Source organism: Octodon degus, unplaced genomic scaffold (assembly GCF_000260255.1).
Source record: "Octodon degus isolate 3935 unplaced genomic scaffold, OctDeg1.0 scaffold00031, whole genome shotgun sequence".
Lineage (NCBI taxonomy): Eukaryota > Metazoa > Chordata > Mammalia > Rodentia > Octodontidae > Octodon > Octodon degus.
The window spans coordinates 8,622,956-8,648,677 of NW_004524607.1; the positions used below are offsets into that span (position 1 = coordinate 8,622,956).

General features: G+C 44.1%; 1 protein-coding gene across 4 annotated transcripts in view; it reads left to right on the forward strand.

Moving 5' to 3' along the window:
• The window catches only part of Elmo1 (engulfment and cell motility 1), a 623,184-nt gene that overhangs the window by 215,366 nt on the left and 382,096 nt on the right, over window positions 1-25,722 (forward strand). For all 4 annotated transcript variants that reach the window (XM_023713447.1, XM_023713448.1, XM_023713449.1 and 1 more), the window contains 4 exons: window positions 7,878-7,977; window positions 17,949-18,100; window positions 20,464-20,542; window positions 24,931-24,981. In XM_023713447.1, the coding sequence (XP_023569215.1) occupies window positions 7,878-7,977; window positions 17,949-18,100; window positions 20,464-20,542; window positions 24,931-24,981 (382 nt within the window). The remainder of the gene's footprint in view (window positions 1-7,877; window positions 7,978-17,948; window positions 18,101-20,463; window positions 20,543-24,930; window positions 24,982-25,722) is intronic.

A 25,722-nucleotide genomic window follows, 5' to 3' on the forward strand; every position in this document is an offset into this window, starting at 1 on the left:
AATTGCTTGGAAATATCATTTAAGAAAAAATAAAAAGACAAAATTCCACATATAAATACTAGATTTAAAAGGGGTGTGTAACTAAGACCCTATTGACAATAAAAGCAAAATAAAAGGATATTGTAATAGTGTGGATGACTTTATGGCAGCAATTTTTGGCACTGGCAGTTGAATCCATGGCTTTTGCACTGAACCACATCCCATGCCACACCTCACTCCATTTTTAATTAGACAAAATCTTGCTAGGTGGCTAAATTTCCCAGGCTGGGCCTGAACTACTGAAACTGTCTCTCAGCCTCCCAGAGTGCTGGAATTACAGGTATGCATCACCACTCCACACGAAGTTTTAGACAAAATGGGAAAAGTCCTTGAGAATCTGAGGTTACTAATTGCGTCAGCCATAGAAACACGTAGCGTCGATCTTCCTTCAAGACAGCATTTGCATCCAGGTGGGTTGGAACTTTATGAGGCTGAGACAGAAGGACTGCACGTCTGAGCCCAATGAGGTCAATTTAATGATTTCACAAGATCCTCTCACAAAATAATAGTTAAAATAAGAAATCTATAAATGAAGTTCAGTGTAAAGGCCCTCAGCTCAGGTTCCATCACCAAAGAAAGAAAACAAACAAAGAACCGTCTCTATGGCAATGATTCAGTACCTGATGCACGGTTTAAAGGAGGAGAAGTCTATTTTTGGCTTGTGGTTCTGAGCGGATCCAGCCCATAGTCAGCTGCCCCTGAGTCAGGAAGGATGCAGTGGAAGGGTGTGGTGGAGGGAAGTTGTTCACATCATGGTGACCAGGAAGCAGAGAACAGGGAGGAGCACAGAAGGGAGATACAGCCTGCCGCTCATGCCTTAGGGACTCCCCTCTGGCCAGGCTCCACTTGTGAACTGCAAGTCAGCTATGATCCAGTGACAAGCCACCTTCCCAACACGTGAGGCTTTGGAAAGAGAGTCTAGATCTAAACACAACTATAACAAGAACACACACACACACACACACACACACACACACACACAAAGAAAAAAACAAAAAAACAACCAAAAACACCCTTGCTACTCTGCCATGAGGATTGCTGTTGGGTGACAGCCTGCGGCTGTAGCACCTCCCAGATCCACAGCAGCTCATGGGTCAAGGGCTGGTGGGCATACTGGGGCCTGGCCATTCTGCTTATGGCAGGCAGTGTGTATTCTAGAGATTCCCGGTAGTTGACTGAGACTCTTGATATCTGCTTTTACTTCTTCTACCCCTTTCCTCTGACTGCCTTCAGATTTGTCTCAGGGTCTGCAGGATTTGCATAGCATGCTTAAGTTCTGGCCCTCTATCCCCTCCCAGACACTACTCAGTATCCCAATAAACCTCCTGCTTTTCCTCACTGTAGCACAGCCTTTGCCTTCCTAGGACTAAAGGTGACACAAGATGACATAGAAAACCTGAATGATGACAGACAGCTGTTAAAGATGTTCGATTCATTATCAAAGATCTTCCCATAATGGCAGTTGGTGATAGTGGTAAATAAAATCAGAGATGCATAGCAAAAGCATCACACCTACAACTTTCAGAAAATAAAAGAGGGGAGGCCAGTTCCCAATCACCTTGTGCAGTCAGTAGCTTTCTGATGCTGAAACTTGGTGGTGACAATGCAGGAAACAAGAAGGTAGAGGCCAGTGACCTGAAGAGAGCTACGCAAACTCACAACACCATCCTAACAAATTTAACCAAGCAGTATATAATCTAGTAGCATATTTTTACCAATAAGGATTTGACATGAGAAAGAGTTTAATGTATGAGAATCAGTCAGTCAGTGTGCTTCAGCATTGAATCAAGTAAAGGAGAAAAATAAAGAGAAAAGGTTATCTTAGTAGAAACAAAGCATTTCATAAAGTCTAGCATTCATAATAAAAAGTTTTAGCAACCTGGGAATAGAGGGAACTTCCTTAACCTGATAAAGGTCATCTATAAACACCCATTATACTTAATATTGGAAAATTGAATTTTTCCTGTCCTAAAAATGGAAAAAAAGACAGACTTACCATGTGTTTGATTGTCAAAGCAATATGGTATTGGTATATTTTTTAATATTTTTCACATTGTACATAAGTATTTACCCATTGAAATTAATCAAGAAAGAAAAGATATACTATTAGAAGATTACAGTATCTCTATTCATAAAGTATATTATTACATTTATTTATTTAGTGCAGGGTCTACAGGGTCTCTCTATGGAGACTGGACTCATAGTGACCCTCTTGTTTTCAGCCTCTGAAGAGCTGGCATTACAGTCATGCGCCACCACGCCCAGTCTCAATCACTGTCTCAGCATGCTCCGGGGTGGCACAACATGAGATGTCAGGGATCAGTCCTGGCCCCTGCGCTCTGCCTAAGCAGGCGCTTTAGTCCACTGAGCTAGCTGGGTGGCCCAGTACATTGTTATTTATGTAGACAATCCTAGGCAACCCACAAAGAAATTAAGTTTAGTACTCAAATTTGAAAAGGTTCAGTATATAACATCATTATATTAAAAACCCAGTTATTTTCCAAGTGTCAGAAATATGAGAATCTTATGAATAAATTTAACAAGGGACCTGCAGTGTCTGTTCACTGAGAAATAAATATATGGTAGAGAGGGAAAAAAAGCCTGACTAAGTGCGGAGGTGCACCATTTCATGGATTGGGGATGATATTTATAGTAGCCGTTCCTCCCAAATAAATTTATAGATTCAATGCCACATCAGACAGATTTTTAAAAAGGAATTGTAAACTAATATTAACATTTAAATAGGGATGCACTGGGCCTTGAATAGCCCCAAAGGTCAACAACACATTTGGAGAACTTCACTGTCTTACTTACTTATTTACCAGCCACATGGTTGATTGTCAAGGCAATACGGTGTTGGTATTAGGAAGAGACAGATGTGACAATGCAACAGAACAGAGTCCATTTAAGTTTTTTAAAAAACAGCCATGAAATGCTTGCTGATCTGAGTCAGGCTATGATTCTGAAGGCTAAAGTGATAGTCTGAAAGGTGACTTAGAAATCCATACCTTTCAGTGCATGTCAGTTTATGTCCCTCCAATAGAAAGTACCTAGAAAAAAAAATCAAAGGCCAGACAGAACTACAGCCAGTGAGCTTGGCAGTCAAAGACCTTTTCAGTATGATATTTTCTTCAAATAGCGCCTTTCTTTCCATCTCTTGTCCAGTTCTGTGTTGGGCATACCACCATCTCATGTAAACATTTCGAAGCTGTGTTTTATCAATTGAGTAATGGAGGTTGCACGCTTGTGTTGCGATTGGCTGCATTTTGTTGGAAGGAGGATGATCTCTACTCCATTCATTAAAAACATTTATCTGAATCATTCCAGCACACATGGCATGTTAGCTGTGACAGTGGCTGTGGACCAGCCTGGGAAGTTTGCAGGCGGCTTAATTTGTGCAATCAGCGCTGCACAATCTGTAGCCTAGCACTTGACAAAAACAAATTAACCAGATAATTATAAAGGTTCCTGAATGGGTCATGTGGTTGCTTTATTATTGTAATGCTTTTATGGCTTGCTGCTCTGCATTCAGCATTGATTTTAGAATTCAAACCTTGGCTTATGCCTTGTCCCTTTGGAGTCTGAATCTCTCCTCCAGGAGTGGAAATAAACACGGATGTCAGGGTTGGATAAGAGCTTTTATAGCCACCTCGTTTGAAAGAGGTCTTTTGGTATGATATATAATAAACTTTGAGGATGGCATCATTTCCCTGCAGCTAAAATCGTAAAGCTGAAGTTCTAAGAGAGTCTTCCTTCGTGGAAACGTCCTATGCCACCTAGAATCCAGTCTTAGAAAATCAAACACGGTATATATAGGTTATATGTATACAGAAAGTTACAACATATTTGTCTCGTCTATTTTATGTGATGTACAAGATCACAGCATTGTGTTAATATTTAGCACATTGTATGATAGGTTACATTATGCTTCTATGTATCTTTTCATCTATATCTATCGGATTGGTTATTCAGTGGACCAAGGCAGCAATGTCCCTCTGGGGGCCTTGGTGGGAGGGTGAAGGAAAGAAGCCTTCTTGTCAATCATCCTCATTAATGGAGAACTCAAAAGCACAGGGAGCCCAGTGGCCAGTTTTAGAAATGGTGATCCAGCATCTTGCCAGGTACAGAGATTGGAATCCTGCCCCCTAACCCACTTTGGAGATTTGGATAAATAACCAAATAATGCTCTTTTTCCATCTCTTCCCCAGGATCCTAGCAGCTTGGATGGGGGGAAGGGATGGGGGGGGTTTTCCAAGAGGTTACAAAGACTGTGTGAATCGTGGTTCCATGGGGAAGGTAGGCAGCGTCATTTCGTCTTCAGACAGTGGGAGCGAATACATATATGTAGCTGATTTTTTTTTCCAGTACCAGGGATTGAACTCAGGACCTTTCACTGGCCAAGCAAGCACCTATTCTACTGAGCTATCTCCCCTGCCCCATAAGGTTTAACCTTTTTTTGGGGGGGCAGAATGGGGGATTGAACTCAAGCCCTTGCACTTGCCAGGGAAGCGCTTATTCCACTGAGCCATCTCCCCGGCCCACGAATACATATATATAGTTCCTTCCTTTGCCCATGAAGCAGCTCCTCAAGACCAGTGCCATCGGTATTTCCGGTCTCAGGTAGCTAACCAAGAAGGTAAGGGTTTGGTTCCAGGAATGTGCGTGTTCCTTTTCAACTTCCTGCTCCATTTCAGTCTGTTACTGACATCATCAAGCCAGAGTTCTTGCCCATAGAGGAGGCCACGGGCACCACAAACACTGAGCCTAGGAGTTGTACGGTGGCCCATATGTGGACATCTTAGCATTGCATTTGAGATCTTTCAGCACGACAGGCACAAGCAAACAGCAACTATGAGTTATTACATACTGATTACTGCTTTATTTTTAAGTAAATAAAATGTCAAATATTAATTACTAATACTATATATCATTATTTGATGTTTTCACAGTAATATTTTTGTCTACCCAATCTGTTAATAAATCTTGCCGATTGCTTGTGTTAGCTGGCTCTTACTTTTTTGAGGCAGTTTCCTCTTGCAATCTGATCTTAGATTTTCTTGTGGCTCATAGTCTGTAGAAAAGGTTATTCTGGAATTTTAATCTGACTTTTTCTTATTAGTCTTTGTAATCCGTTTTCCAGGTATCTTTCTTACTTTCTGATATTTTGTGTTTGCATTTTCTGCTTTGGGATTTCTTCTTGAGACACAGCCCTCTGATGCCACCTAGGGGCACCTGTAGGCCTGGTACACCCCAGGAGTGCCTCTGAAGTGCAAAGCTGCTGGTGACTGCTTTATTCCCTCCCTTCTGCTAGGTTCTAAGAACAGGGTCCTTTGCACAAGGACAGCAACACACCTGAGTATCATTCCCCTGCTACAGCACTAATTCTGTAGAGTGCTCATAGCTAACACTCACAGGTGCTTGCTCCCCACAAAGAAGGGCTTCAAGCATACTAGCTCCTTTCCTTACTGCCACCCCCCATCCCTGTTTCTAATCCGTGAAGACACTGACATATTTCCTCAATACACAAGTGGTTAGCTGGTCCTTGTGGGACTGGAGGGAACTTCTGCCCTCTGACTCCAGGCACCACCCACTTAGCCCTTTCCAGCTGGTCACAGCAGTGTCTTACCTGCAGTCTCTCGGCCACATGTCCTCTCTTTATTTTTCTTCTAAAATTTTTTGAAATTTTTTTACTGGAATATGTTGGCTACGTTATATCCATTAGCTGTAGCCCAAGATCATTAACCTTGGGCCAGTGGCCCAGGCCAGCCACAAAGTGGACACCTGTGGTCGGGCCTCTTCCCACTGAGGGCCCCAGCTCTGGGCCATGTTCCTTCCTGAAGAGCCCCGTCCCCTTCCTTAGGTCCTTTCAGCATCCCGACACCTGCGGGGCCAGAATTTCAGAAGTCACTTTTAAGCCTGGGCTGAATAGAAGCATAAAAGGAAGGGAGATTGAGCAGTTTGGTTTTTTAAATGTTTTCTATTCTATTAATTGAAAGAAGATTTGTTCTAAATGTGTTAGGAAACCTTGATGTATAGAAATGATGGTTTATATATGAGTCTGTGGATGAAAAATCTGCATAACGACCTTTAGTTTAAAAAAAAAAAGTAGGGGCTGGTGAGATGGCTCAGTGGTCTAAAGCACCTACTTAGAACAAGCTTAGCAAAGCACAGGGACCGCGATTCAATCCCCCAGCACCACATGCCAGCCAGCCCCGCCCCCTGGTGGGCTGAGCTGGCCACACACACACACACACACACACACACACACACACACACAAATAAATAAAATTAAAAAATAAATAAATAAAAAGTAGGAATTTGTGTTTTTATGTAATGTATGGGAGAAATCCTGACTATCCTAATTCTGTGTACTCATGGAATTAACATTGAAGGTTTTGAGTTAACATTCACGATGATAATTTCTGATAGAGGTGAGTTCTGTAAGGATTGTAAATACATAGACATCTGCCAAAGTGTGGTCCTGAAAGCATTAGAAAGCAGAATCTGATGTGCTCAGGGTCTCAGACAGAAGTGGGAGAGAGAGGGTGCTCTCCCCTGAGCCTCTGCGGGCCCTGGTTAGCCAGCTCTTTGTTATTAGGACAGTGCCTGAGGTGAGAAGCTTAGCAGCAGTTCCAGTGCCTGACTTCTTGTCTCGCTCACTTTGGCGAGGCACCACGTGGGGGCGCGCCTGTGGAGGGCAGAGCCCATTACTGCATAGCCGGAGATGAGTGAGGAAGAGGGAGAGATCAGGCAGACACACAGTGCTGCTGAGGGGCACCCCCAGGGATGAGAGGCCCCCCACTTGGCCTGTTTCCTGATGCTCCATCACCTCTGCATAGTACCAAGCTGGGGAGGCATGGACCTTTGGGGTGCACTTACTCAACCCATAGCACCTCCTAATCTGCTTTTGAATTTCTAAGGATTTTTTTTTTTTTTTTGCTCCGAATGCCCTCAGGGCAGGTTTGGCTGGCTGGAGTGTTGTGGAGGATTGAACTACAGCAACCTGAGGCTGACAGCTTTGTGGAAGCAGCCACTTAAAGAACTGAGCTAGGGCCAGGCCCCCTGCTTTTGAATTTTTTTTTTTTTTTTTTTTTTTTTTGCTGAACTGGGGATTGAACTCAGGCCCTTGCGCTTGCCAGGGAAGCACTTATTCCACTGAGCCATCTCCCCGGCCCTGCTTTTGAATTTCTAAGTCACACATCAGGCCCTCCTCGCAGGCTTCTGAGACGCAGCAAGCCTTCGGGTCAGCAGCAAACCCACTAGAGGAAGTCATTATCTCTATAATTATCTCTATCTCCAAAAACAAACAGACAAACACTATTTATAAAGTGGCAGCAGGCTTTGGCCCATGAGTTGTAATTTTCTGACCCCTGTTCTAATTTGTAAAATGAGGATCCTCTATTGTAATTATTTTGAATCTTCCCCACCGTGGATAACAAAAGAAGCCATTGCTCTCTCTCAGTGTTCCTTCTCAGAAGAGCTTTTCTTGAAGCTATTGTTTACTGACTGCTTGCATGCTGCACACTCTGGGCAGCCTTGTATCGCAGCCCTGGGAGTGACTGGCCGTGTCTCTCTATCTAGCTCATCAGCTTGAGGACATAGAGTCTCAGCGAGGGGATGTGAGTTGTCCAAGGTGACAAGGCTGTCCCGAGTGAGGTCCTTGCGGGGCCCTGACAGGCTCAGAGCATCTTCCCCTTCCCATCTCTTGGGTATGAGGAAGCTGTCTGTACTCAGCTGCTTATCCCAAGAGACTCTGCAAATCTTGTCCCCAGAGCGTCCTCGCTTCCGTGTCTCTCCTGCTGCCCAGTCACGGGCCCACGATTGTGTTTGTTTTGCAGCTTCGGGGACATGCTGTCCTTCACGCTGACGGCTTTTGTGGAGCTCATGGACCATGGCATCGTGTCGTGGGACACATTCTCAGTGGCGTTCATTAAGAAGGTAATTCGGACTTACATCCCCAGACTGCCTTCCCTCCTTCTCACACAGAAAGGATTTTCCTCTGCATTGAGGACATTTTACAGTTGTTTCCTTTGGTTCTTTAGATGCAAAGGTGGGAGATTTTTTATTATAGTGTCATCTCTGTGGGGGCCGAGGCACCTGAATTCTACATGGAACTGGCATTTTGTCCCCACTAAGGTCATAAAGGATTACATGTGGGAACCCAGAGTTGAGGGGATATAGCATGTCCCAGAGTCGGGTCTGCTGAGTGCACATGCTTCAGTAGGATGCAAGAGCAGAGTAGAACTGCCTGGGTCCTTCTTCAGCAGTCCTTTCTGAATAGTCCTTTCTGGTGCTCAGGAGCGGGGAGAGGATACGGGTTCCCTTCATACCTTGGTTTGAACTAGAGTATGAAAGTGAGGTGTGCCTGGGTGCCTGTGTCCTGGGCATGTCTGTGATTAGACTGCAGAAAATGTCACAGGCACTTCGGGTTAGACTGGCTGTTGCTGTGGGAGGAAGGTGTTCAAGGCACAGGTCAGGGGCTGTTTGGGGAGAAAAGGTAAAAGGCCCCCACCACTCCCTGCAGTGGACGCAACTGAAGGCCCATCTGCAAGTTCCCGTTCTACCTTGTATTCCCTTCATCTACCAGCGCCTCATAGTGTCACTTACCCAGAGCAGTCAGCACTGCTACAGGGCCTTCGCTTGCACCCGGTGTGTGTGTGTGTGTGTGTGTGTGTGTGTGTGTGTGTGTGTATTTCTCCCTAATATTCTTTTTTGAAAGAGAGTACAAAATACCATGAAAACAGAAAAATTACAAATGATACATAATTTTGCTAAACAAAATATTATGAATTTCATTGTTTATTCATTTATTTATTTGGTATGGGATCTCACTATGCAATTCAGACTCTTAGTGATTCTCTAGTCTCAGCCTCTCCAATGCTGGGATTATAGGCGTGGACCACCATGCCCTGTCTCAGGGGCCAGCATGGTGTGGCCTGGGTTCCAGGGCCAGCACAGCATGTGGTACCAGGGATTGGAGCCAGTACTTGCACTTGCCAAGCAGGCGCTTTTGCTGCTGAGCTCTCTCCCCAGCCCTGCAGTATTTGTTGTTTGAAGAGTAACACAGAACGTTTTCTATGCATCTCTCCAAGCCACAGGACATTGCTGTTGTGTTTCCAAGTGTCCCAGTCTGTGGCAGTCCCATAGTTGTTCCTCGTACTTCATGACTTTACACTTCAAAAATTACTGGTCATTTATTTTGTAGACTGGTCCCCAGTTTGTATTTGTCTGAAATTTTCTTCACAGGTAAATTAAGGACAGTTGTATATTTGGCATGCTAATCCTGTAACAGTAATGGTGTGTGCTTCTCAGGATGGGTACATCATCCTTATGGCCCTGTTACCCCTGAGGCTTAGAGGAGGTGGCATCTGTCAGGTGAAGCTACCACTTTTCCATTTGATCAGTGTCTTGGGAAGACGCCAGTTGGAGTTGGAGGGCCGAGCGTGGCCCTAGTCTGCCCAAGGAGGGTGCTGGGGATAACGGCCCCGTGGACGGACTTGTTACATGTTGCACAGCTCCTTACGACACAAGCTCATGGGAACCGCAGGGCTTCCTCTGCATACCTCTGATTCCTGGCCAAGGAGATGATAAAGGGTACCAGGTGGAAACAGCCACAAGAGGAGGCCCCTTCTTGTCTTTGTCAGTGCTATGGGTTGCTAAAGAGAAGAGAAACGATTGTAGAAGAGAAAGCAGAGCAACTGCGATGTGCTTTAAGCACCTAACTTTGGGGGTGATAGGGTGCTAAGTGCTAAGTGATAAGAGCAGAGAGCATGTTGCTCTGCTCCGCCTTTGGATTCCAGAGAAGCAAGTCCAAAGCTGGAGATGCTGCATTCTGTGGATATTGATATCTCACAAAAATTATAACTTTCTGAATTTACAGCAAGCTTTTCCTGCACCTAAACAGCCCTGCTTCTGTCCTATTGGAGCCTCTCTTGCTGTGAAGGGTAACCCAGGTGCCCTGAATGTGAGTTCCTCGACCTGTGCCGTGCCAGTCCCGGTGTTAGCTCTTTGGGCCCTTCCCAGAAGAGAACAATGAGTCTTGTTGCTCCTGGTGAGGAGGTCAAGGTGCAGTGACTCTGGAGGTACGGGTGGCTCAGGAGGTCCTTGTTGGGGGGCATCCTGTTCTCTGTCACACAGTCACAGAGATCCCAGGGCTCCCCTCAGGCGGTTCTGCTTTCCTGGGGTGCAGTCGGTTGTGCAACATAGTTTAGCCACTGCTGTCTCCATTTCTGCTGAATGTCCCTGAGCCAGCATTTCTCACCTTGCTGTGAAATTTTTGGTCCTTTGACTTTGTCCCAGTAGGCCCAGCAGAGAGAACAACAGTTTTCTCCAGGACAGTTTCTTCAAAGCATTTTTTCTGGGAAAGAAAACCATAAACCAGGCATGGTGGCACACACCTGTAATCCAGGCACTGTGGAGGGCCAAGGCAGGAGGTCTACAAGTTGAGTAGCTTACTAACTTAACCGAGACATTGTCTTTAAAAAACAGGTGGCCGGGGAGATGGCTCAGTAGGATAAGCGCTTGACGGGCAAACGCCAGGATCTGAATTCAATCCCCGGTTCCGCAAAAAAAAAAAAAAAAAAAAAAAAAAAACAACAAGGCAAAAGGGCTGGAAGTATAATTTGTAAGGCAGTACAAAGGCACTTAACCTCTCAGAGCCTCTGTATCCTCATTTCAATTCTTAGTACTGAAAAAGGAAGAAAAAAAGATAGCCATAGAACTTGAAAGAATGACTATATTGATGCTTTATAAAATATATCTTAAGTAGGGGCTTGCAGAAATAGCTCAATAGAATAAGCACTTATCTGGCAAGCACAGGGTCCTGAGTTCAATCCCTGGTACCACAATAAATAAATAAATAAAACTTTGGGGGCCTGGCCATTAGCTCAGTTTTTTTTTTTAATTAATTTTATTGAGAAAAAAAATTGCAATGTGACAGCTTCGAAACAGGTTGTCTTTGTAGTAGTCATTCATAGCCCAAGATGCAGACATGATATCCTGTCCAAACACTGTTAGTACAGATCTTTCTTCTTATTGAATTAAGAGAAAGTAGCTATATATCTATCCTAATTATTTTGTATGTACAGATAAAAAATTGTCCTCCATTTATATCACCTTTTTTTGTTCAGTTTTGTCAGGGATGGGTATTCCATTGCCATCCAGTGCCTGCCTAAGCAAAGCAGTCAGGCTCAGGATTCTGTGGTTCACTTCCCAGATGCTCATGCCTTACCAGACCTGCCCTTAAGGCATCCCAAGCTGGCACCCCCCAAAAAAAATCCAAATATATCTTAAGTAAAGTTTTGGTTGTGGGTAGAAAGGATTTACCAAGCCAGTTCTCTTCACATGATATGACTGGTTGTCAGCAGTGAGGCCAGAGTTTAGTTTTCTCTTTAAGAAAGTAGTTTTCATTCATTAACATTAAGTAAAGAATTTTACTAAATCCAAGGAAGCCAAGCATAGCAGTCTTGGCGGATTAAATAAAAAGAAAAGTAAGTGTGAAGGCCCATGTAATTAATGTACTCCATGTCCTCATTTCTAGTTCTGTTTTGTTTGCATTGCTACTTAGAGATCTCTTGCATGAATTTGGAAAACACTCATCAGAGAATGACTTAATTTTAGTTAAGTTTAACTTTTTTTCTTTATTACCTGGACCCGATTCAGTATGTAGTCCCACCACCAGGGTCCTATGCAGGCAACTGTCTCTTATGTGGCACTTTGTCCACACAAAAATCATGGGAAGTGCACATACAAAAGATGCCTATCTCTGTGCTCTGAAGCTGGCTCCCTCCTAATGCCAAATTCAAACCACTTAAGAGAAATAGTTTTCCCGGTTTGCCCTGCTATTCCTGTCTCTGTTTGGTTATGTATGGATGTAAAGTCTCACTTACCATTTGGGGTTGCCTTCAATAACATCATTTCATAAACACTCTGAGACTAGGAGTCCCTGGATACCAATATATAATGTGCTTGCTGTGTGTAGACCTGGTTACTTAGGGGAAGGGTAAGAAGGCATAGGGAAGGAATAAAGGAAAAGAAAATAGAACTTTCTCTGAGTTGGGTTTCTGCTAGCCAAGTATAACATCAGTGCCGTCTCTTGGAAGGAAAGTCTCCTCTTCCTGCTCCAGAGACCTCAGCTCTTTGAAACACCTGGCTTACCTCCCTCGTCCCCAAGGCCTGGACCAATGGCCAGCTCTTTTGGGTTACAGACTCAGTAGTATTTGCCTCTGAAAACCTTCAGAGATTTATGAGCCACTTTACCCAAATGATTTAAAATTCCAGAGTAAAGCTTCATGCCTTCTGTGGACCTGTTTGGTTTTTATAATGCATACAAGAATTTTGAATGTACTTCTAAGTGACTCTAAGGACAGTTAGGTGTGCTGTTCTAACAGTCCTACTAGAAGTCCTCTTTTGTGGGTGTATTTGGTTGTACTGTCCTATCTTCCTTTTTGTTTGTTTGTTTGTTTTTTCAGACAGAGTCATGCTACATACTCAAGGCTGGCCTTGAAATCACTATGTAGCCCAGGCTGGTCTTGAACTTGTGATCCTCCTACCTCAGCCTCTCAAGGGCTGGGATGAGAGGTGTGTCCCACCACACTCGGCCTGTCCTGCCGTCTTGACGTCTGGAACTGATTCATAATGTTTCCCTTCCATGCTCATTTTGACTTTGAGGAAGAGCTAGAAGTCACTGGGTGTCAGATCTGGTAAGCAAGGCAGAGAAGGACATACTATCATGGTTTTAGGAGCCTACCTTTCTGTTGGATGACACTAGGCACTGTATTTTTTTTTTTTTTTTTTTATCACATTTTGTATTGCCATGAAAGAGGGCTTCCAAAACTTCTTTGGAAAGTGTCAAGAATGATGGGACATGTGTTTTTGAAGGAAAGGGCAGCATTTTGAGGGGAATCTGTAGCAATATATCTTTCATTATAATAACTTTAAAAAAATTAAGCGTCGACCGTGTAGTTGGATCGCACCTGGCTGTTGTTACTAACTCCTCCGAGCTGGTCTCCCCTAGGAGACAGGCCACCTCTCAGGCAGTACTTGGCTGAAGCAGCCACACCTGGGTCAGCTGAAAATGCAGCCTCGGAGCAGGGAAAAGGTGAAAGGCAAAAGAAACCATTATTAACTTTTTGATGGGGAAAAGGACATTAAAATTCAAGCAGCCTTTAACCTTCTGTAGCTATACTAAGATCTGTGCTTTCCAAGATGGATACAAAGAATAATGTTCATGCCTTACACTTGCTGTTGAGGGGCCCATCTCACACTCTCTTGAGTAAGTTTGCCATTGCACTTGCCTCAGCTCTGGTGTCTTGATTATTAAGACTCAGCAAAAGTTCCAAGCCATTTAAACATCCGGTTAAAACCGCCTGCCCATAAAGACAAAAGAAGGTAGTTTCAATCACTAACTGGTATAGACTCCAGTAGTAGGCATAGGGGTGTCATGAATGACCCAGACTCTTCTCTGGGCAGGGACTCAGGTCACTGTATTTCACAGTCACTTATGCTTTAGGACTCTGAAATGACTGGTGCTGTGTGTTAGGAACAGGTGAAATTATAGAAAGAGGAAAAAACCAGTTTTCAAAGAATGTTAGCACTCTAGAGGCTGAGGCAGAAGGAATGATGTGGGTTTGAGACCAGTTTGGGCTATGTAGTGAGCTCAAGGCCATCCTGAACTGTAGAGTGAGACCCTGTCTGGAAAGAAGGAAAGAAGGAAGGAAGGGAGGAAGGGAGGAAGGGAGGAAGGGAGGAAAGGAGGAAGGGTAGTGTGTTCATGAAAGTAGAAGATGAGCTTCATAGGAAAGAAATACATAGAAATGGAAAATGGTAATATGTGTGTGGGATATAAAGATCCCTGAATTAAAGATCACAAATGATCTGACCACTTTTGAACAAACTCTTTGGAAAGATAAGAGAGGCCATAGTTTCTAGTGACAAAGTAGAAATGTGTGACAAGAAGATGCACTTCTTGTCAGAAAAGAGCAAGTGTACTGAATGAACATGCTATGCAGGGAGACATAGGCCACAGGCTGTTTATGGAAATAGGGAGAAAATTTCTAGTATGTAGGAAATTGGAGCATAGAAGAAACTGAAGAAGATGGTACTTTAGTAACCGAGGAATGAGTCAGATCAGCCAGCCAGGTCAAGGGTCTCTACTGAATGCGTCACGAGGGAGCCATCCCAGCCTAGCAGGGTGTTGCATCCCTAACACTCTGGGAGACTGAGGCAAGAGAATGGCAAGGCCAAGCCCAGCCTGGAAACCTTAGTGATGTAGTGAGACCTTGTCACGAAACAGAAAGTGAAAGTGGCTGCAGACCCAGCTGAGCACAAAAGCCTTGAGCTCCATTCCTAGTACCATCAAAACCAAAACAAACCAAAGAACCTCTCAAATATATTCACGGGGATGGAAAATAGGGAAAATAGAGAACTGGGATTATTAAGTCCTGATAATTATGAGTACTTTGACAAAACTAGCAATTGAGAAGGAGAGTAAAAAGGCTATCAAATTATTTTCCAGACCATTGAACTTTAGCCTGTACTGGAATATCCAAGTGGAGGTAACATTGTGGGTGCCATGAATAAGGGCTTTATATGCTTCCTAGTGAAAAGTTGCTTCGCTTTCTCAGCTAGACTCTAACATCCTTGAAATTACAAACTGTGTGGCTCTTGATCATCTTTGTCCTTCTGTTGTAGCAGATACGCTTGTGTAATTGAGTCTCCCACAAAGGCCAGATGAAGAGACAAGGAATTTTATTAGCCAGCGGCGGTGAGCATGCACTACATGACCAAGCACCAACCCTGAAGGGCAGGAGGAGAGAGTATTTATACAGTTCTAGTTCTGGGTCTTGTTCCAGGTCTATGAGGGGTGATTAGGTTTTTGCTGATAAGATTTAGTGTGGCTACAGAAATACTCCTACAAAGCATGGGCTTTGGGCTGGAGATGTAGCTCAGTGGTACAGTGCCTTCCTGGCAAACCTAAGGTCCTGAGTTCGATTCCCAGTAAATAAATACAAATCATGGACTTAGCTTGTGACAAAGCAAAAAAGGTGTTTGCCATTTTACATAGGGAACAAGCAGTCTTATGACAAAGGGGTGGTATCAGGTTAGGTAACTATAGCAACTTTTACAAGAAACAAACTTAAGGAAAAAGAAACTTAAGCTCTAGGATGGTGCCTGGTACAACACAGCTTTGGTTCCCTTTTTGTTCCCACTTTACTTCCAGACTGTAGAACTAAGGAAGCCTGTCATATTGTCCACAGTGTTACTGTAGCATTTGAATAAATGCCTTAGTGAATGAGTAGACGATGAATGATGAAGAGGAGAGAAGGAATGAAGAGGGGGCTAGAAGGAGGAGATAATTCATGGAGAGAAGACTAAAAGTTCATCAGAAACTTCATGAGTTCTTCAGGTGCCAAAATACCAGTGCCAAGAATTATACCTGGACAATGAAAGGTGGTGGAGGTTGGTGGGGAAATTAAGGAACTCCAGACTCTGCTTTGAAGGGACCAGAGTTAAGAAGGAAATTGTGAACACAGTGTGCTACTATGGGCCACTCAGCTCCCACTGACCAACTTGAAGGAGACCATTTATCTTGGCAAAAGAAATCTATTCAAAGCTAGCTCTGAGGACAGGGAACAGGCCATTGGCCCAAATCACCGTCTCCCCGGGTACAGCTGGGCGAGGTCTTTTATAGTGAAGAATAGTGGGGAGAGGAGGAGCAAAGAGACAAGGCAGTTTCCCAAACCTTCTTCATGGCTTCCAGCCCTCTTCAGCTCATTGTCCCTTTTCTTGTGGAAAGGAAACTGGGCTCCAGCCTCCCGGGGCTGGTGGCATCTGAGACTGGTGGCATCTTCCTATCTGTCACTTCATTGGGGATGAGGAGAAGAGGGGTATTGGTTATGTGCTCAGTGAGAAGAAATTTGAACAAGTTGCTTATCTCTAAAAGAAAAAATAATTAACTTTTAAAGTTCCATTTTATGCTGTAGGTTGCACAAAGACAACTGAAGATTTGTCAGAGAAAGATATACTGGAAGAAAGAAAGAAAGAAAGAAAGAAAGAAAGAAAGAAAGAAAGAAAGAAAGAAAGAAAGAAAGAAAGAAAGAAAGAAAGAAAGAAGCCAGATGTGGTAATGAACACCCACAGTCCCAGCACTTTGGGGGGTTGAGGCTAGAGGACTACGTGTTCAAGTGCAGCATGGACAACTGATGACTTAGGGAGACCTTTTCTTGAAAACCAGCACAAAAGAGCAGAGCATAGAGCTCAGTATAGCGGTCGTGCATTCAGTCTCCAGAGTCTTGGAGGTGGGGGCTTCGTGTATTGAGTTCATTAGATGAAATCACACTTGAGGCTGAGGCCGGGCTAGCCAGGGAGAGTTTGGGGAAGGTTGCTAGGCTTGCAAAGAGCTAGAACTGTCTTTTGAGGGTCTCTCAATTCTCATTCTCACCCATGCCATGGTTTGTATTACAGAATTGCGTCTTGAGTATAGAATCATAATGTCAATGAACTCCTTCATTTGTTGGTTCCCTACCTCCTGAGCTCCATATGCACCTGAGGCTAACAGCGGCAGGGTGTCAATATCTGCACCCAGACCCCTAGGGTCCCCAGAGAGTCTTTGGGCTGGAGGGGATTGGAATGACACACGGGGATTGCTGTGGGCGACTTTGCATTTTATCATGGGCAGGGAGAGAGGGTCATGGAGGCAGAAAGCCAAGCATTGGTGTTGACAGAAGGAGGCAGTTAGTGCTAAGTTATTCAGCTGTTAAGAAAGTGGTCATTATGTTGATATAATAATGGCCTTTTAGCACCAGTTGTCAACAGACAGCAGTAAGTTTTAATGAGGCCTCTAAAATAAAACCTTTATTATACCCATGTGTTTGGGTAGCCATGATCCATTATTCTAACTCATATTTTAATTCTCACTTACGTTGTGATTTATGGTATCTGGGGTTGTATTTGATCACATATTGGGGTTTCAGTGATTAATTCTGCAGGGACACATCTTAGGACAGAAACCATTATTTTGACTTTTAGCACTGCTAATTTAAATAAATTCCTGTTTGTTACATTTGAGAGAGATGGGAAGAATTTATTTTAACCATAAAATATTGGAATAAGGGTACGAACTTTTTTTAAATTTAGGAATAGCCAGGAGAGTAGCCAGGTACTGAAAATTTGCCAGTTGAGTTATGCTGACAAGTGTGATTTGTGGGAGTCCCTTAAGACTGTAGCAGGAACAAATACAAACATAAAAGTCAGGACTCATGTGGATGAAGGGGTGGCTTGGGAGCGAGGGAAGGATGGCTGTCAGTGAGTGTGGAAATTACGCTCTCAGAGAAACACAGGCCCTCTTACGAGGTACATTTCGAAATTACTACCAGGGAAAGCTGAGACTTGGAAGACTCATTCTGGGAAAACAAGACGATCATATCTTGAAGGGGTCTCTGGAAGAGGTGTTTGATTACCATTGAGTTATAAAATTGGATAAATTGTGTTTTTTAATGATGCTAAGAATATCGTTTGCTCATATTTTCTGTATGTTATGCCCTAAGCATTTGGTTGTCCCTTTTATCTTCTAATACATATTTTATTAGTTTATGTTTACAATGTATAATAACTACATTCTCTATGGAATATATATATATATATGTATATATATATGATTTATGACTCTTTTACATCCCCTTGCCCCTACCCTTAACTCCAAAAGGTCTACCTCCCTGTATCCTGACCCCTTTCACTTTGCTTACTCTTTATGTATGTTTTGGATTACTCATAGAAGAGAAACTATGGAATATTAACTCTGTGTGGCATCTGGTTGGCTTACTTAAGTTCCCAATCTATTTCATCTGTCCCTTCTCCTCCTCTCTGCACCGCTGGTTACCAGCAGTGACTCGGGTCTCTTGGGTTTTCAGATAGCAAGCTTTGTGAACAAGTCTGCCATGGACATCTCAATCCTGCAGCGGTCCTTGGCCATTCTGGAGTCCATGGTGCTCAACAGCCATGACCTCTACCAGAAGGTGGCGCAGGAGATCACTATTGGCCAACTCATTCCTCATCTTCAAGGGTAAGCTTCCGGGGTCCCTGGGTGGTGGCACTTGGGAGAAACAGTTGCTGGAGTACCCTGCGGAGTTTTTGGTATTGGTTCCATTAAATGCACAAAAAAATGAATCTTTTTTTTTTTTTTTTTGCGGAACCAGGATTGAACTCAGGTCCTTGAGCTTGCCAGGGAAGCACTTATTCTACTGAGCCATCTTCCTGGCCCCAAAAAATAAATCTTGATTTGGCATAAACTGCACCGTGTTCATCACCCACCTCACTCGTTGGTGAATCCTATTCCCAGTTCTCTGCCTTCCTCTTTTGATGAGTTTTGCTGGATGTTAGTAGAGCTTTATTTGTACTAAGACACAATAGCATATTTTTTCTTCTAAGTTCTTAATAGAACTATTCCCTAATGATATAAGGTAATACTTTCTGAGACATCATAAATATGTTTATAATTCATCAGAAGTTTATGAGATATTTTCCACAAGGAGTATTTAAGGGTAGGCTTCTTCCCGAGACTTTGCTGACTACATGATATTCTTCTTTTGAATTTTATATCAGAAGATACTCATTTTTCTCCCAGAAGCTTGAGCTATACTAAGAAATAAGACAGATGTTCCAAAATCCATACAGTCTTTGGGCTTTGTCCCTTCTCTCTACTTCCAATGTCACCACCTCGATCATGCCACCTTCTTACCTCCAGTGTTCCACCCTGATCATGTCTCCACTGGGCAGCACAACTCAGTATGCTGAAATGTTTGGGCTTGCAACACACATTGTAAGCCAGTTTATACAGGAAAGGGAATTTACAAGAAGGATTCTGGGGAAACTTACGGAATCCAGAAATGGCCAAGTGGCCCTGCTTGGGGACCGAGGGAAATTGTGGCCTCCCTTGTGTCCTTTTCTCTGGGGTATTGGCTGTCACACATGATCAGCTCTGAGTACCTTCTGTTCCTGATCTCTCAGGTCATACCTCTGAATTTTCAAGAGGAGACTGGTTGGCTCATGAAGGCTGGTGATGAGGGCTGGGAGTGAGAGGGAGTGTTAGTATTCTTAGTCCACTGAACATGTTCGCTGTAGTGCTTATAATATAAATTCCCAAAGTGCATTGGCTGTTTGGAGGTGGGAGGGTGACCAGCCTTTGGAATTTAAGCCAAGGAAGTTGTGAGCAATGGCCTGTGGGTACTAGCTCCACCTCTGTCTCCAGCATGATGGCTTTGCAAGAGCACACGGGTTCCTTCACAATGCACCTCCCCAAAGAGTGGAGTTTATTATTTTTCAAGAAGAGTGGGGAGGATTTTATGTGCATTATCTCATTGTATCATCCTCCTAGCAACCCTGTGACCCTGTGTGTTCTTATCTTTGTGATAGTTGAGAACACCGTGCCTTAGAAAATAGCAGGAACTCAGTGAGGCTACCCAGGCGGCCACAGTACACAGGGCTGTGAATCCCACCCTGACCATGTTCTAAGCACCACCAGCCTACCCAGCCTGGCTTATCCGCTAAAGGCTAGGGGAGGCAGCCCTTTGTGTCTGCCATGGGTCCTTCGTATACACTCTTTACTGGGCAGCTTACCTTAGATCTTTGTTTAACTGGGAATTTACTATTTCTTTGCACTGAAAAGCTGAGAAGTTAGCTCAGTGGAGCAGTGCCTCCCTGGCAAGCATGAGGTCCTGGGTTCAATTCTTGGTATCCAAAAAGAAGAAGAAAAAGGAAGGAGAAGGAGAAGGAGGAGGAGGAGAAAGGAGCAGGAGGAAGAGGAGGAGAAAAGAAGAGGAGGGAGGAGGAGAAGGAAGGGGGAGAGAAAAAGCAAAGCAAATTTATAAGCATAAACACTTCTTATTCTCACTACTGAAAAGTTTCTATTTGGAAATAGATATTTAGGATATGTAATATAGCCATGGAATCAAAGTAATTTCCTTGAAATAAGTCTAGGAATGTGATGTTAACACTATTCACTGGCATGTACCGTATATGAAAGAGAGAATCACACACACACACACACACACACACACACACACACACACACACACACACTCTACCACTATTATTGCTATAACCACTGCATCTCCTGGGTCCAGACTTTAATCTCACCAAAGGAAAATGAGTAAAAGGCTCTCTGGATCCCTGTATATCTGGGTGATCTCCTCTGAGCAGCTTGAAATAATTGTACACCTGCCATGCTTCCAGTCCTCTGGTGCATGAAACACATTCTCAGTGCAGAGTGTGCTTTCTAGACCCTGTCTTTCTCTTACCTATGAGCAGGTGTGTGTGTGTTGGGGGGGGGGAGGACAGAGAGAGCAAGAGACAGCGAGCAGATACTGAGTCATAGCAACTCTGACTCAGGGCTGGCATCTTCTGACTGTGTTGTTCTGGACCTTACAGCACAGACCAAGAAATCCAAACCTACACCATTGCTGTGATTAATGCGCTGTTCCTGAAGGCCCCAGATGAGAGGAGGCAGGTAAGCTGCGTTGCTTAGGATGCACCTGGGCCCAGGAACTTCATATGCATGACAGCACCTCTCTTTCTCTCTGGGAGATCCACGGGTCCCTTGCTGCCCCGCCCCCAGGTGGGAGCTCCACAGTGGCCCCAGGGCTGGGCCAGGAGAGGTGGGTAGGGGTGGATGCACCCCAGGAGCTATGGCAGGAGGGGCCTTACGTGGAAAGTAATCTCAGGTGGAAACCAAAATGTGGCTACTGTGATGCACCCAGAATTAGAAGCCCCTGAGGTCTCCGCCACTTCCTTGGGTGCTCTGTGCTGTAAGGGAGGGAGGTGCTGGCTTCATTTGCAGGATGAAGTGTCCTGCTTTGCCCAGGGGAAGGGCGATGGAGGTGATAAGCAGGAGGGAAAAACATGCAGATTGCTACCTCTGGATGAGATAGCAGATTCTTCTTGTCAGATGGCCTCTTGCCCAGTGGTAGCACCATCTGTCCTTGTGTGGGTGGGGGTGGAGACTGAGCAGCGTGTACGCCTCTGTCATGAAAAGAAGGGGGATCCCCTTACATGCACCCCCAGGAAGACCTGTCCTTGCATGGTCTTTTTGTTCCGCAGATTCTTTAACTCCTTGTGAACTAGGGAAAGAACTATGAAGAGAGGGATGTGAAAGAGGGTATTCTGGAAATGTTGGACTTTTGCTTCTCAAAATAATATATATTACTGTGGTCTGAGTTCACTTTGTGTAAAACCTTGGTGGAAACAGAAGGCATCTCAACTATTAGAACAGCCTCACTGTGGATTGAACCCAGGGCCTCGGCCCTGAACTACATCTCCAGCCCTTTTTAAGTGTTTATTTTGGGGTTGCAATTTGTTAAGTTGCTAGGTTTGCCAGGCTGGACTTGAGTTTGGGGTCCTCTTGCTTCAGCCTGCCAGAGTGTTGTGGTTACAGGCATGGACCATCATACCCATTTGTGAATTTTAATTTAGTTTTTCGTTTGCAAAGTTTTCAAACCCCAGTGACTAATTTTTTTTTAATGCTAAAGGGATTGCAACTTTATCATTAAGAAACTTTGCTACTGACTACATTCTAAATATTTTTTTTTCTTTGTAAACAGGAAAATTTACTAAACCCTGCTGTCAGTGACAGTATCATCAGGAGCCTGTCCTAATGCCAGGCTTACCCTTTTATTTATGGGTAGTTTCCTATTTATTTATTTATAGCTTCCTATATCCTTTAATTTCCATGTTAAGAGAAAGCCATATTATTTGTATTTTACCAGTGAGGAAATCAAGATCCAAAGGGAGTAAGAACTGGACCACATTGCAAGCTGGTGAGAACCAGCATTAGAAGTCTGACTTTATCCTTGCTTTTAATAACAGAGAATTCCATTCAGCACCTAAGGAGGAGGGAGCATCCCCACAGAATTCTTTTGTGTTTGACAAGAAAACACCTCCCAGAACCTTTGAACTCCCTGCACCAATTTTCTCACCAATCTAATTAAAATTTAATCATGTATTTTTATATTGTAGTCATAAAATATCTTTTTTTGTTTGTTAATATTTAAAACCTTCAGACACTGGATTTTTGTTTTGCCGTCTTCTGACTAAGGGGTGAACACATTTATAGGACTCCATTAACTGGGTTTTCTTTATTTTTCAAATGTATAAAGTGATTTGGGAATGATTAGAAACACCTCTACCTTATTTTTTCCATGGTCTCTTTCCCTTGGAGTGATAGCCTTGCTTTCCTACACCTCCAGGATGTAGGACATCTGCTTCTCTAAACCAATCAAGCACAAATGATGAATCCTTTTCCTTCCCATTCATTCTGTTTTCTGGTTATTGTTTTAATAGCAAATAGGGCCCAGTGAGATTGCTCAGAGAACTAAGCTCCTGCTTAGGCAAGCGCAGGGACCAGGGTTCGATCCCTGGTACTGTGTGCCACTCCAACCCCACCCCCAGGAGCACTGAGCGGGCCACCGAGTCCGGGTGTGGTGGCACATGCCTGTAATCCCAGTGCTGGGGAGGCTGAAGACAGGAGAATCGCTATGAGTCCAAGCTGCGTAGTGAGACCCTGTACCAAATACATAAAGAAATTTAAAAAACTGAAATCATAGCAAACGGGTCGATGAGCTCCTTTCCAAAAATTTTGTCAGATCTTTATTTTGATCAGCATTATTTAAAAAAAAATTTAGTTAAAAGACTTGGCAGAAAAATCAGAAAAGATAGATTCACAAAGAGAAAGCTTGCAGGCTCCCATAGCTGAATTCCCAAAGAGAGAACCACTGGAGTTCCACACCACCCAGTGACTGAACCACTGGAGTTCCACACCACCCAGTGACTGAACCACTGGAGTTCCACACCACCCAGTGACTTTTATGGTGCCACTTCCCGTCTCATTCTATGCAAATTTTCTCACACGTGTCATTTTTCTCCCGCCAAAGGTCAGCATACTCTGTGTATGCTGTGTTTTAAAGCCTGCTTTAAAACAGTAACGAAAAATATTTGTTGAGCATTTTTCTGTTGGTATATCCCTCTAGCCACATTTATATGTATCCACACTTTGACATCATTTTAATGCTGTAAAATATTCCACATAGATTCTTATGTTTACTCAAACAATTTCCTAATATTATACAAAACTATCCATAATGTAGACAAGGGCATTTCTGTTTTCTTTCAGTCAAAGCTCCTGTTCTTTAGGAGGACTGTATAAAATATTCATTTGTTCTTTTATTGAAAGACATTTATTGTCTGCTCTGTGCTAGACATTGTGACTTGGGCATAGCACACAAAGACCTTTTCTGTGCCCCTAATGAGCCCATGGTCTTACTCAGAAGATAAATGTTGTGCATAGAAAATTAATAATTACTGTAGGAGAAACTAGACACAGTATCGTGCCCTTTAAAAATCTTACAAGCCAATGATGGACAAAAAGTGCACAGAAAACAATTGGGTGTTGGTTAGGCAATAATTTTATTTATTTAAAAAAATTAATAGAGGCTGTTTTGGGCCTTTTGTTTGCCATGGGATCTGATGAAGTGCAGAGCCAACTGAATGCCCCACTGAGCCCCTCTGTAGGTGGGGGAGACCACAGAGCGAACCCCACAGCATGGAGGGCACTTTCTTTCTGGGCTCCCACTTCGTTCGTTTCTGATGTGCTCTCAAGAGCACGGGAGAGGACCTGGAGCTGGAGCTCGAGGTCCGTGGGGTGCAGCCCTGTGTGTGCTCCGGACGACAACCCCAGCGCAGGGGTCGGCTGGGCTGCAAGGCTGACGCTGCCAGCCTCTAACAGTGCTCTGAATCCCCGTCCCTTCTTCTCTCCCACTTGCTTTCCTTTCTGTGGTGGCCATGACGCCGTTAGGTTGATGTAGAGAGCAATGTTGACATCCTTGATTGTCCTCTGACTGTAAGTCACCCAAGTTCCCTTTGTCAGCCCCCGTAGAGGCTCCGCTGTCCCATTCTACCCCTGTCCCCTGCCTGTCTGCCCCTTGTAGTTCTCCCTTCCATGTTCTTGGTTCTCCTGGCTTTCTGCAAATTTATTTCAACCCTGGTAGAATTCATGTTTGTTTTTTAAATCGTAGTTTAGTTTCTTCTCTATTCAGTAAAAGCAACATGAAAAAGTACCAGAACAACCTTTGAGTGTCTTCCTGAATATCAGCAGTCTGCTTGCTTTCTCACAGTGTGTACCAGGGCTATGCTGAGCTATTGAAAGCTCCCTTAGTAGCTACTTGTCCATATTTACAAAACAAGTTTGTGAATCATTTCAGCTAATCATCCCCAAAATCGTCTCTTCTGGTTAGGAAATGCCAAAGCCCAGGCCAGAGTCCACAAATATATGGACTAGCAGAGTTGAAGCCCAGTGTGAACGCTAAAGCGAAACATCTGCCCAGATGTTTGTCCTTTGCTAAAACCTGCTTGGGGGTATGTGTGGCTCAGCCTCCCTTAGCACAGATTAAGCTGGGCTAGCTTTTGGAAGTCTTAGATCTTTCAAGTGCTGATTCTTAATATTGGAAAGTGCTCGTGGGAGCCATGGGTAGCCCCAAAAATCCTTTTGGCGCATAGCTAGGCTAATAAGAAATGGTGAAGTTTTCTAATGGGCAACCATTGCTTCCTTTGGAGTGTTTGATGGTTACTGACCCCTCACCCTTCTCTGGAAGGAAGAAATTCGGAAAGCAAAACAAAAGTTTACAGGTGCCATATCCCCAGCCCACCCCCGCTGTGCTTCTGGGCCTCGGTTTGGCCAGCTAAGTGGGACTTCCAAAACCATAATTTGAGTACTACTGCCTGTTGGAGTTCACTGTCTCCGAAGAAGCACTGCTGATGTACAGTTACGAAGCACTCCCAGGATGGCCCGGGGGAAATGTGCCTTTCTAACCTCCGCCTTGGTGTGGGTGTGTTTCTCGTCCACAGGAGATGGCAAATATTTTGGCGCAGAAGCAGCTCCGTTCCATCATTTTAACAGTGAGTACCTGTGTGTTGGGACCATTGTTTGGGGGACTTGGCTTGGAGCTCCCACCTCTGTCCTCTTGTGGCTTCTGGTGGTGGTTTGCTCTGTGATTTGAAATTGTTCTTAAGCAAAAGAGTCCACCAAGGAGGGAAAGGCTAATCTGGGGTTGGAAATTAATAAGGCTTTCCTGCATGAAAGGCCTGCTAGAATTGGAGGGTGGCTCTGTGTACCGGTTTTAGGAAGTGAAAGACACATTTGCAGAAGAGGGCTGGGCCCCATTTTATTACACTCCGCACTTCTTCAGCTTTGCCAAGCAGGGAATCTTGGTTCTGAGGCTTAAAAAAAATCCACTAGCGGAAGCTTTTACTGTTCTGAATGAGGATGCTAGCTGGAAATAGATCAGGTCCTGAAACTCTAGCCGTCATCTTTCCTGCCCCCTTGCAAGAGGAAGGAAAGAAAGATGTGCACAGGGGCTTTTCATCCAAAGGGACCTTAAACCTTGGTGACAAAGAGGCTCTAAGTGCCACCCTGTGAGTATTCAGAAATGAGCAGAACAACCAGATGTCCTGACACTCTGTGAGCCACTGAAAGAAAGCAGGTTGCTGCCTACAAGGGAAGAAAGGTAGGAAGGAGGAAGGGAGGGAGAGAGGGAAGGAAAGAAGGAAGGAGAAGAAAAGGGCAGGAAGGAAGGGGAAGGGAAGGAAAAAAAGGAAGTGGAAGAAGAGGGAAGGGAAGGGAGAAAGGAGGGAAGGAGA